The sequence below is a fragment of the Temnothorax curvispinosus genome, unplaced genomic scaffold (assembly GCF_003070985.1).
Source record: "Temnothorax curvispinosus isolate PA1 unplaced genomic scaffold, ASM307098v1 QBEX01014232.1, whole genome shotgun sequence".
Taxonomy (NCBI): domain Eukaryota; kingdom Metazoa; phylum Arthropoda; class Insecta; order Hymenoptera; family Formicidae; genus Temnothorax; species Temnothorax curvispinosus.
Window position 1 is genome coordinate 42,764 of NW_020224012.1, and position 12,919 is coordinate 55,682.

At 41.1% G+C, this 12,919-nt stretch overlaps 1 protein-coding gene across 2 annotated transcripts in view; it reads left to right on the top strand.

Moving 5' to 3' along the window:
- The first annotated feature begins 104 nt into the window (after positions 1-104).
- LOC112464437 (nephrin-like) overlaps positions 105-12,919 on the top strand; it is a 347,896-nt gene continuing 335,081 nt past the window's right edge. Inside the window, exons 1-2 of one of the 2 annotated variants that reach the window (XM_025031411.1) lie at positions 105-636; positions 1,189-1,297. In XM_025031411.1, the coding sequence (XP_024887179.1) occupies positions 1,210-1,297 (88 nt within the window). In that variant the 5' untranslated portion in view covers positions 105-636; positions 1,189-1,209. Of the gene's footprint in view, positions 637-1,188; positions 1,298-5,836; positions 8,000-12,919 lie in introns of those variants that run through there. The other variant, XM_025031410.1, reaches the window with a different exon arrangement.

Here is a 12,919-nt window from a genome sequence, read left to right on the forward strand (position 1 = left end):
TCCGCGCCAGTTTCATAGCATTACGAGTCGTCTTCTCCAGTCTTTTCGCGGCTCGCGCTGTTTCTCGCGTTGCAACACTCGCAACGGCTGCGGCTGCCGAAAGTGAGTTCTGTGCGAACGTATCTGGTCGATCGCCGTCAATCATCAAGCGCTGGACGATTATTGGCGTCGTGGTGCGTCGATTATTATGCGCGATCGCAGTTAGTCGCGGTATTCGCGGTCGTAATCCGCGTCGGCCGAGTGATCTCGCGTACGGGCTGAAGCCAACGCCGAATGCCAAACGCCAAACGCCGGATTGCCGGAGTCGGGCTCGGGCAAGGTGCGGCGATAACGTTCGGCTCGTTTGAGTTTACGATCGATGCCGCGATTCGCGGTTTACTACATGCAGACGCGCGAACGCTGCTCGTTTCCGAAACGGTGAAATTCGTTCGTCACGTCTTTTTAATTCGCTTATTAGTCGCGCGCATAAAGTGATCGAGCTGATCGAGCAACCGATAGCTACCGGCCGCGTATTCGGCAATTCGAAACGTATCGTCGCCGTCGACGCGTTGTACGTCGCGTCGCGTCGCGTCAGTGTGTTCGCCATATTTGTCTCCACGACCGTGTTACTCCGTTATTGTGCTCGTTTAATCGAAGGTAAATTATAATCGTATTTTCGCATTGATCTATTCAATTCTCTCGTTAAGCGATCCCACTTTAGGCGATCTATATATAACCTGCATTGGATTTTAGAGTGGAAAATTTTGTCTTTTTTAATTTATAATTTACATTACATTTTAATTTAATTTATATTTTACATTATTTTTAATTTAATTTATAATTTTTTAAATTTTATATATCTATTTGTGTTATTAAATTTATGTACTCGTTTATAATTTTCTATTAAATTTACACTTTACAATTCTGGAATTTGTAATTTTCTACTGCCATTAAATCTATGTTTTATAATTTTAGAATTTTATATATGATTTTATATATGTCGTGTATTTTAATATAAATGTTTTAACATATATTTTATATATGCGCGCATCCTGATTTCTCAAATGCTTTTTTGTACCGTACATAAAATTAAAAACAAACGTCTATTCTGAATTCTGACACGAATTGTAGATGTACGAATTGTTAAGTGTGCTTTACTCGTTATACATAAAAAATATAATGAATTAATATCTTCTTGTTTTACGATAGGTGAAAGGAACTTACAATAAGATGCAGCAACGGAAAAGCAACAGAATCCCCGTGGCTGACTCCAGTAGTAGTCAAGAAAGAGAAAGAGGTAACGCGAGCACAACGGCCGGTAAGTAAATTTATTTATGGTACCTGCGTAATTATTAATTGATTGATCACCACGCACGTGATTGCGCTTTGATAAACGCCGTATATAATTAAATAGCGGGAGAGAAAAAGGATTGATCTTTTATTCATTCGTTATTTCATGAAATTTGTGAAATATGCGGTGCTCACGGCACTCCAGGTCTCTCTCCCTGTCACCAAATCAGTAAAGCGTCACAATTTTTCACTCTTCTCGCATTCTCGTCGATACTACTTTTTTCCAGCAAATCAAAAGTCAATAATTAATATTTGCATGAGAAATGTTGCATATAATCAAGTTACGTCGAGTCGGTTATTTCCGTACTCCGTATCAATTATTTAAGTATGAAAGTAAATACAGACTGATATAAATTTACTGAATTATTTCCTGTTTACATACTATTCGTTTTAAATATTAATTAATGTACTTATTATACTGTATGGCGTAGTTAATTACAAATAATGCACATGTTCGCATGTGCATGTGCACATATACCCGAAATCGAAAGACGTGAATGCGATTTATACGATCAATTATTCGACGTTTATATATAAAATAGTAAATGAACTATTCGATTTACATTAATTAATGTATATTAGTATTATAGCAGCACGTTTGTCAATACCTAATTTACGTTGCATAAATTAATTTTACGATCAGAAGTTAATTTATATACGGCAACCTCGTGCGACAATTGTCAAATGCTGTATAATATATAACACGCCTATTTTGTGTGCGTGTGCGTGTGATTTCGGTAAAACACTTTAACGTTCAATATTCAATAATTCCTTAATTGGATCAGGGACAGATGCGTTAATGAACCAGTTTCACTAACGATTCCATTTTATTGGAACTGCTTTATATAATTGTAAAGGATTTTACTAAATAATGGATTATTAAATATACCAAATATTTCTCTTTACATTTATTGCTGCTTCAATTACAGCAGCTGGTAGTTCGCCGGCACGATTTTTGTTCCGTAACATTTTATTTGTATTATTCACGTATTGTATTCTGTTTAGAGCGAGAGCCATTATTATATGGTATATTTCAGAGCTAAAGCACATTCATTCGACAAACTTTTCAGTGTTTCATACCGCATTATGACGTCTAACTCTCTGCTAAAATTAAATATCAGTAAAATCTGACAGCTCTTGCGAAGTTACGTAACAGAGAACCAACTTAAAAAAAATCACTTCTCTCGCGGCGGTCTGTTTAAGATCGAATGAAAATTATAAGTGTCGCAAATCCGCCGATTCGAACTTTTTAAACAGAAAAATATTCCAAGATTTGAACCCGTGTTACAAAAAACTATTTAAATTACCGTCAATCGTAAAAATTTCTCGGGTGGGGGAAGAGGAGATCATGAAAATTCACGTACATTTTCGCGTGAACAAAGTCGTTCGATGTATGCGTGTCGCGTTCGGGTCCTTCCGATCGCTGCGGCATTTAACAAGCTCGCGCGATCTTTAGCGTCATAACATAGTAACAATGGTATATTATATTATTTTCCGCGAAATATTGTTCCCGTGTCGGGTCATATCGAGTGGTCTGCCGTGTTCCACGATGTGATCGACGCGAACACGAGACGATAACCGCTCGCGGCGGAGTTCGTGCCTCTCTCGATGTCACGAAATCTCATGCCCCGCGGTAATTAAATGTGATTTATGCAAAAATAACGGAAATATATATTGCACGCCAGAGTAACGAACCAAGATCGTTTACCATGGGTTTTATGAACTTTTGATGCACAATTTTGGTAATATGTGAATCATTTAAAATTACATAGACGATTCTCAGAAGAGTTTTCTCTTTTGCATAATTTAGACGCCAAAAAGAAAATGGAAACTTATCTAACTATTCAAAGAGTGAGATAATTATTTTTCAAAATATTGACTTTTTGTCATCTCGTCAATCTAGCGTTAACGTTTTTTTTTTTCTGAAATTTATCGTTTCTACGTCAACTAACTGGTCAGATTGGCAAACTATAAAAGGTGAATAAAAAGAGGTGTCGATGAAGGGATGTACGCGCGAAAAACGTGAAAGCGAAGGTTGACACGAGTAAACGAGTTAACGAGCCCCGGATGAAACCGTCGTCCGCAAAGTACCTGCCATTTTTCGTCCTCGGGAGGGAGCCCTCTACATATTTACACACTATTCGCGGCACACATACGCACGTGCACACACATACACACGCATATATCTGTGCGAGAGAACGAGCCCACGCGACCTCGACGCGAGAGGAGTGAGTCGTTCCCTCCTCGGAGAGATAGCTTTCAGAGGACGCGCGGGGCATTCCTGCCTTTCAGGAGCTTTCAAGATGACCATGATCCGTGACACCGGTTGGGGAGCATCTGCTTCCTCATCCGCCTCTTTCGCCTCGAGGTCTCTCACCCTATCTCGATCTGTTCCTCCACCTTCCCATCCAACGTCGCCCAGCCCCCAACCGCGCCACCGACTTCTAGTCCTCTTAAACCACTATAAACCGTCTTCGACATTGAACCGAAAGCAAGCACTCGTGCACGGACGAGCGAGTACGCGCAAGCATCTTAACCCGACTATCAAGAGCTACCTTCGTGCCGAGCGCCGAGCGCCGAGCGGAATGGCCTGGGCTCCTCCCAGATTTAACGTTCAACGCGAAAATTGGCCGCTGTCTTGCGAATCGTTTTAAATTATTATTCCAACGTCCGCGTGTACGCGAGAATACCTCGTTGGCGTGAGCGAGATTTCTTCCGGGGATCGGGAAATCAATATTACAAGATCAAGATCGTCGAGAATCGGACAGTTATTAATGTTATTATTACAATGTTATGATGAGGGTGTACTGTTTGCCGTGGTGCAATATGCAGTATGCAGTTTGACATGTTGTTATTGATTCCTTCGGTAAATTTAATGCAAATATTTGTGACAAGAAAATATCACAAACTGAATCAAAACTTTAAACATGAAGGAAATGTCGTATTACGCGACCTATTTAATTTATTTTTAGTCAAAACAAAAATAGCAATATTGATTAAAATAATTGTATTTAACCAATATCTTGGATAAATAAAAACTGAATGCATCCGAGATGAACTGGATATATTGAATAAAAGAAGAAAGTAAAAAAAAAAGAAATATCGATAGAGTCTAGTTTTATCACATTATGAAAGTATTAAAATGTATAGATGTCGATTGCATATTATAATTATAAAATTCAAAAATCAATTGCAAATTGTTAGAGATATTTTATTATAAGATTTTCTTTCCCACAGTATTTAAAATATCTTTTATTTCCAAATAATCTTTTCACCAATCTAACTCATCCGTGCACTGCTCAACTGCTCATAGCGTAATTAGTCGAAACTCAATATCAAAATTATGTGATTTGTAGCTGTGCATTTATATAGTTTGGTATTTTGTAAAATATATCGCGCGTGTATCGGTGCTCGCTTTTGACCTTTTGTATCGCACAGTAGTAACGTATGTATGTACGTCGCATTCCGCGGGTGCAGAAGTTCCGAGTAATATGCAAATATTACGGCGCGGCTAATTACATGGGTATCGTAACAGTTTCAGCGACCCGCCTAATTTACGCGTTGGCCGTTATTTTACAACTATAATTTAAACCATTTATTTTTGCGTCGCGCCGCTTCACACAATAAATAAGCAGGTGTCCCCTCTCATGCTTTTTCTGGTTTATTTTTATTATCTATAGTCGCGTGCTTTCGCGTATACGTAACTATATAGGCAAATCATTATATTGGTCTATATATCTCTTTCGCGTTCACCGATGTTCAATAGTACATATTCTTGTTAGATACCGAAACGGGGATATCTTTATCCCCTCGAGAGATACAGATTCACTGTGTTACGTATAAGCACACCCAATTATCAGTGAGCACAAATTCACATTAATAGTAATTATTTGTCTATTAAATTTACCTCTCCGTGCGAGAGCGCGTCTCAGATTTTGGCGAATAAACATGCATTTTGTATCTTCTGATTGGTGCGTTCATATCGATCGCAATCGATGAATGATTAATTAATCATACACGTATATATAAACAAGTGGATCAAACGACATCACGTACTACTTTATCTCGTTTCTCGTTTGGAATAAAATATCCGTTTGCAGGGCTTTCGGCTAACCCCCGGGTAAACGTTTATCGATGCTATCGGGCCACTTCGCGCTCGCATATCGTTCTGTTTCGCGGGGTAGAAGGTGGTCGACGCGACGGGGTGTTGAGGAGCACGCGTATGTATTCTCCCTTTCACCCTATCGAGCAACGTGCATTATTCGAGTACGCGCATCTTTAGATATAGAAACAGACATCCCTTTCTGCCCTAGTATTCTCCCCGGTGGCGGCGGTGGTGGTGCACGAGTCCGAAAACCCCTTTTACCGCGCTCTCCGCTCTTCCTCCGTCACCGCCACCGCCACCGCCACCTCCACCACCACCACCACCTCCTCGGAGGCTTTGCAGGCTGCGCGTCCGTCGCGGCGCCGTTTGCTCGTCTTTTCCGTCAGTGTGCCGTCCGTCGTCGGTCGAGAACCACGTGTTCCCAGTGGCGTGTTACGTTGCGTCGCGAGGGGTGGCTGTCGCGCGTCTCTTCGTGCCACTTGCAAATAATCGAGGGATAATCCGGGAAAGGGATAACCGACGGCAGCTCCGAAAATCACACGTGCGCGACGTGTTGCAAAGTTTTCTCAGCGACGTCGCGGACGACACGCGTGGAACCTTGTCGAATTTGACGCGCGACTCGCACATGTCAGACTCCGTGAAACGGATGTAAACAGGAATAGGGTGAAAAAGGCAATAATTCACATTTTCTTTTCTTCTTTCCGTGTTAAACGAAGTTCATTGCAACGGACGCGTTCGCAGAATTTTCATCGACGGACAGGCATATTCATTTCCCTAATGTGCTTTTAATCTTTTGACGTATGTGCGAGCTGTAATGTACTGGATGCGAGCGACGAAATGATTTATTGCAAAGGGATGAATGAAAATTGTCACAAGATTCTCTGGTTTGGTGTTCCACGTTTTGGATGATCTCTGATCGATAAAAAAAATTCTGACTGTGTGATCGGATTCGTCGGTTTCTTCAATCCTCTCTCGAATCGATTCCAGGTGGTTCGCAATTATTGCTGCCCCAACGTGATTGCAGGCCTTTGCGTCCCCTAGGTCGTTACTTGGACCGATTCCAGGAAAACCCCCAAATCTGTGGTGGTCCGACGTGATTGAACATCTCCGCAGTCCTTCGGTTTTTATATACATATTGCGATAGTTCGCCATCGACAAACTCGTGTTCGGTGAGCCAGAATTGTCCAAGTGAACCTTGAATGTCTTTAATCTCGTCAGAGTTATTGTTAACGTTTAAATAAATCATCTTCGCACATTCTTGAAACGATAAGCGTTTATCCAGCGCGAAGATCGTACGACGTACTTCTAATTGTGGCTGAACACGAAGTGATCAGACATAAGATCGTGTCGATTTTGTAATTAGCCTGGGTGGATAAGAGCCGGGAGCCAGGATCGTTATTGCGAAAAGACAGTGTCGTGTTCCGTAACGCAAATGAAAGTAAAACTTGGAGACGCGATAATATCTACATAATGGACAATTTAGCATTATAAATCTGGAGACTGTTTGATCGCAACTACGTTTATATCAACTGATTCACTGTTTGTTGCTCGGGTTTGAAAAATCATCCGTCTTTGGCGGATCGGTGGAGAACGTTCTTTATATCTTCCCTAGCTCCTCGTTCTTTCGACAACGAGTGGTGAACTGTTCCTCGAATCATTCCAACACCATTGGGGATCTCTGGTACCATGGTGAACGTTTCGGGTTATCGGCGGTGGCGGCGCCTGGATAGACCGGAAGTGCAAGAGATTTTCCACCGTCTCGGAGATTACCGCGCTCGTACCGCGCTTTAATAACGAACGAACAGTGGTGAAACGGGAATCGAGGGAGGAAGGAAGGACAGAGGCGAGAGAGAGAAGGGAGGATAAAAAAGAAGCGGTGCACGGCCAGAGAATGCGCGGGTGCCGCAGGTGTTTTAATTAATGTTTAATTAGAGACGAAAACAGGACGCACAGCAGCGGTGCCGCGGTGGTACCAAAAGCGCTTTATTGCTGGTAGATTGGCGACCGCGCGTCGGAGCCGGGATATTTGACAGAGTAGGCGACGGGGGATGCGCCTTTTAAGTGGATCGAAAGAAAACATTTATTATCGGCTATCTGTGTTGATATTTCGTCGCTGCGTGTCTTTCGTAGAAATTTAAAAAAACGCGCGAGTGAGCGAAGCTAGTCGTGAACGTAGTGATAATCGCCAGTCGCGAGTACAGATCGCCTCTTATGACTCCAACTCGGACGAGAAGGGGATGGTGCCGGTCGAGCTGATGATCGTGGCGTAAATGCCCGTGAGTGATTCCATGACTATTGAAATGATGACTTAACGTGGGTAGCAGGACGCGAACACAGTCGGCTCGTAGACGAGTTGACCGCAGATCGGTTGTGCTGGATCGGAGAGGAGAGAGGGAGAGAGTGCGTATCCCCGCACACGGCATCGTTACATCGCAATCTTTTCCGTCACCAGGATTTGCGCGGAATAACAAGAGAACATGTGGAGTGTAGTGCTGTTGTTCCTCGGACTAATGAAGGCTGCCTCGTATGTTGCTGGGAGCGGTATCACCGTCGACGAGAAATCGGGTATGTCGGTGTTGCGCGTACGTCCTCTTATACGTCCCGTCAATACGGTAGTTGTTGCGTTTGAACGAACACACGACAAGATCACGACCGCGCGTTATTATTAGCGTTGCACTCCTAGTAGCCTCCTCTACCTAGTAGCCTACGTTACCTTTTTACTTACTTCGTATAACGAGTTGATCCGTTCCGCTAATTTCGCGTACGACGACAGATGTAAAATATGAAATATTAACGCAATAAATTGTCCCGTTTTTGTATCGATCGAAGTTAATATTTAACTTGGAATATGTTCTACGATGCAAAATAAATGGCAATCTCACAAAAATCGTTCTCGATTTATCCGAGCGTTTTATTAACGTTCGTTATGTGCCATTTATTGGAAACTCAATGCTTTTAATAATTGTATTTGAAACAATATTTAAGAAAAACATATCTTCATATTTTTACATTTTTACGAATCTCCTATATTCTTGTCTGTTTCTATAAAGCACAAACTGGGAGTTATACTTCTGCGCCGTTTCTATGCCGCGCATTCGTCCCGTTCGGTAGAAAATATCAGACAAAGCCAAACTTTATACCGATACATCGGCAAGCTCCAATTTTATTTTTGTCTGACTCTCATGATAGAGAATGTCGCAACGAGAACCAGAGAGGCAAAATATATTTTTGTCAGGACCAATGAAAAACAAGCGCCCGATCGCTTTCCGGCATCGATGATCCCTATTCGCTTTTTCTTTCTTTTTTTTTCCGAATGGAATCGTTAATTCTGACTAGCCAGAATCAGATCCAATTTTCCTTCCCTTTCATATGTAAAAAAAGAAGATATAGATAATTGTAATTTGTGTATTTACAATCATAGAATCACATTTATCGAAGCTATAAAATAGCTCGCGCAATCATAAGCTTAAAAAATAATTGCTTTAAAAACTTTTAAATCTGATAATTTCATAAAAGTATTCGCGATTGCAGTTTTACATATAAACTTTTATTTTTAGTTAAAGTATCAGTTAAAGTTAATTCATATTTTGCTCGAGAAAATTAATTCATTGTGTAACTACGAGATAAAATATCATAAAATAACATAATGCGCGCGCATAACATTAAAATTATAAAATTGAATACTGCCACGCAGAGCCGCGGTAGAATTTATGATACCACGCGATTCATGCGGTAGACATTTCCGCAAATCCATAGTGAATGATTACGTGCGGAATAAGAAGCCACCGAGAAATATCCGCGGTTCTTTGTCGGTCGATGGTATAAGAGGATATCACTTTGTTGATACAGAATATTGCGGAAACGTATCAAGAACTTACGTCGGTTAAATTCGTTGCATCATTTCTTTGGACGTCTTCTCTCGTTCCATTGAGCGTCCAATTATTTTTATGAAACCTTTAGGCAGTTACGCTCGTGTTCAGATGACATAAGTAACGTAGTGGAAACCTCTGACCTTATTATATCGCTCGTGTTCCAACCTTTCTCGGACACACAGACACAATCGCAATTCCTTGGTGCGGTGAAAAGGAAAACGAAATGTTAAATGCCAAGCAGAAATTCGCTAGATGTATATGTACATGTGTCTGTGTGTGTGTGTGTCGCAAGCTTCTTTTTCCGCTTCTATAATTTAAGATTTCGAGAGACTTTAAAAATTTGTAATGACATATTCCTGGCACATATTTGTACAAACTGACTTGAAATTAAGAGTCACGTCGACATATTTTTCAACGAGATATGGTAGATAATTTTATAAGTGGATTTAAATTAATGATTTTCCGATAGTATGTACTCCATGTTATTTAAAGAGTAACCTTCAATGCTTTTTATATTTGCTGACCGCGGTTGATCGTACATTTCTTTCCTCAAGTAGCTCAATGACGTTCGTTCATTAAACTATAAACTGTCGGCACCGTACACCACTGCAAACTAGTTCAAACTATCTCAAAGTCATTGCATAGCATAGCGCACGGCTTGCATTTTTCATAAGTACCACTTATACTTGGCGCCACCAGTGTAAAGCTACGAACACGCGAACGCGTAATCAAATTTCGCGAATATGTAAGATTTCTTTGACTTATTCCGATATTGATTTTGTCGCGTATTTTGAATACGAGACGATGGAAGCAGCAATATCGTTAACAGCGTAGAGCTCTCGTGCGAAAAGCTCCGAGGATCTCGTTAATCCCCGTCTAAATTTCCGTCTTTGACCGGTATTTTCGGTTGCATAACTTGTGTCTACGAATTTTGCATCATCATTTCAACATCGAGGCAAGTCACGCGAAAATTAATTTCCCATCGAGAACGGAATGTATATTTTAAGAAAAAGATAAATCAAATAATATTTCAGTCACGACTCCTGGCGAGGATAAAGGAATTTTTTAATAACGACGCGCTGGCAATTTGCATGGAAATCTTCTTATCTCTTCACATTTTTTTCCTTGCGCGCGTATTCGCGTCGCAAGTACATTATTCGTACAACTTCGACATTTACTCTGGCCAATTGTCTCCGGTTCCCGATACTAAACAAGTTCACCGAGCACCGACGGGAATTCGATTAAGGCGCTGCGATTCAGGCGCAAAGATATTCTGCCCTTGTCAATCAGGCAGAAAGGTCTAGAGATTCCGTTCCGTTGATCACAAGAGATTGACGAAGACCCGAGTCGCTTATCCGTATTTCCGGCGGTAAGGGATTTGATTGGATTTTGCCTTACGCGTTCGCATTTACTTCCGCGTACCCGATTGCGTAACGCCTCACGTTCGGAACTCATATCGTCGCTAATGTTTTTAGATTTTCCTTCTAAGTGGAAAATAGATAATTGGTATATTTTTCTAACGATTTAAACTCCGTTTATTGACTTAATAAGTTCAACTATGCACAATTAAATCTCTCTCTTTCTCTTTCTACTAAATAATTTAATATAAACATTGAAGCGAACTCAAGAAAGAAATTATTTTCTTTTTTTTACCATGGAATGCTTTATTAGAGTTAATAATAATAATAATAATGGTGAGATGTAACTCGTTTCTATACAGAAATGTCCAATTATCAAAGTCTTCAAAGGAGTCTCTGTCTGTCTTTGTTGGCCGTTCGTTTGCATCCTCGTATCGCTTTTCGGTTAGCATCGATCGATAGCGCCGCGTCGTCTTATGACAGGAACAGACCTGAGTTTAAAGGACGTAGGGCCGGAAACACGCGTACGGACACAAGCCGAGCGTGTACATGGACATAGCCGGTGACACGTTACATGGGAATATATTAAAGGACATCACGCTGGTGTGCGTGGACGGATGGGTCCGGACAGACTGGAACTTGGTCGTTATAATAGGCGAGGCTACGCCACCAAGTTTGGGAAACTTACGGGGTTGGACAAGTGAGACTCGGGGGGAGGGGGAGAGGTCGGAGGCTGGGGGAAGTTCGGACACGTACTGCGATTTTGCAAGTACTTCAGCGTCGTTTCTGGATACGGGACGGCGCGCGGCACGGCGCCGACACTTTCACGACGCCGGAGCTTTCTTGGCTCCGGGTTTAGAGCCTTAGAAGGATGTCTCGTAGTCTCTTCAGGTTTTCATGCTTTCGTGTCGGTGCCGCAGATGGACGCTTTCAGCTCGTTTATTAATCCGCTCCGCGCTCACGGTGAGATTAAATCGTCTTCTCTCTTGGCGCGCGTTAAAGATTAAGAATGCGCCGGAGTTGCTAGCTAAAGAGCCTTTAATTCCTCGATCGAACAAAGTGGTCGTCTATCAATATTTGATATCAGTGATCAAATCGATCAGTTTTTCTAGACATTACACATATTGACGAATCTCTATAGGTTGTCAATCAGAAATCTTTGAAATTTACACAATAAATACCAAGTCTTTAAAGACTTCGTATTCTCGAGCAAAGTCGTAAATTAAAGTCTAGAGGATTATATAGAAAACATTTTCCCACTTGTATCTGGCATGTAAATTATTGAAATGTTCCATAATTTTTCCTTTTTTCTTATTTCTTTACGAAATTTTCTTTTCATTTATTGATCCGACAATTGGCGATTTTACACTAACGCAATTACATCGATTGAAAATTGCGAAGGGCAAGCTGCGCGTGTCGTAATAACAAAAACATGTTCGAATGTAACAATTATCGACTGTGACGTTACGTGTTATAGAGTGGCTTTTGTCGAGTGTCATTTGCACACGCAGAAATATTGCGGTGAAAACTCTATCGGCGTTGTTCAAAGCGCGCGAATCACACACGATTATATTTTCGATATGTTTGGGAAAAAGCGAATAAATAAAAAACAAAAGGAAAAGAAAAAAGTCAATAAATGTACCAAAGCTATTAATTAAGCTAGATATGTTCCAGTTGATTCAACAATGTATAGCACGTGCAACTATAGATTTTGTATCTATATATATGTGTGTGTGTGTGTGTGTGTGTGTGTGTGTGTGTGTGTTCTGTGGATAGATCTGGGTAAAATCAATTTCACTTATTTCTTGTTAGAGGTGGCTCTACAGAAACGTCTGCCACCTTGTAAGATTCATAGTTATGACATAGTCACTTACCGGGCGCCCTATATTTTTCACCGTACCTACGTGATTTCTGCATACTTGTGTTTTACGGCGGGTATGATCGATAATTCTTACAGTAAAGCAGACCGAACTTGCAACGTTAGCGAATGTCGTGACGTATTTGCGTTGTAAGAGGCATCGGCGCAAACGCGTCAAATCGGGCGTGGGAATTCGTTATTATAATTATTGGTGGCCATGGTTATAACATGGTTATAACATGTCGTAATAATAGAAAATGGAGGAATGTGTACAACGCCGAATATCGCATTTTCTCTCTCTCCCTCTCTCCTTTTCTCTCTCTCTCTCTCTCTCTCTCTCTCTCTCTCTTTCTCTTTCCTTTCTTTCTCGCTCTCTCTTCTCTACCACTCTCAATAA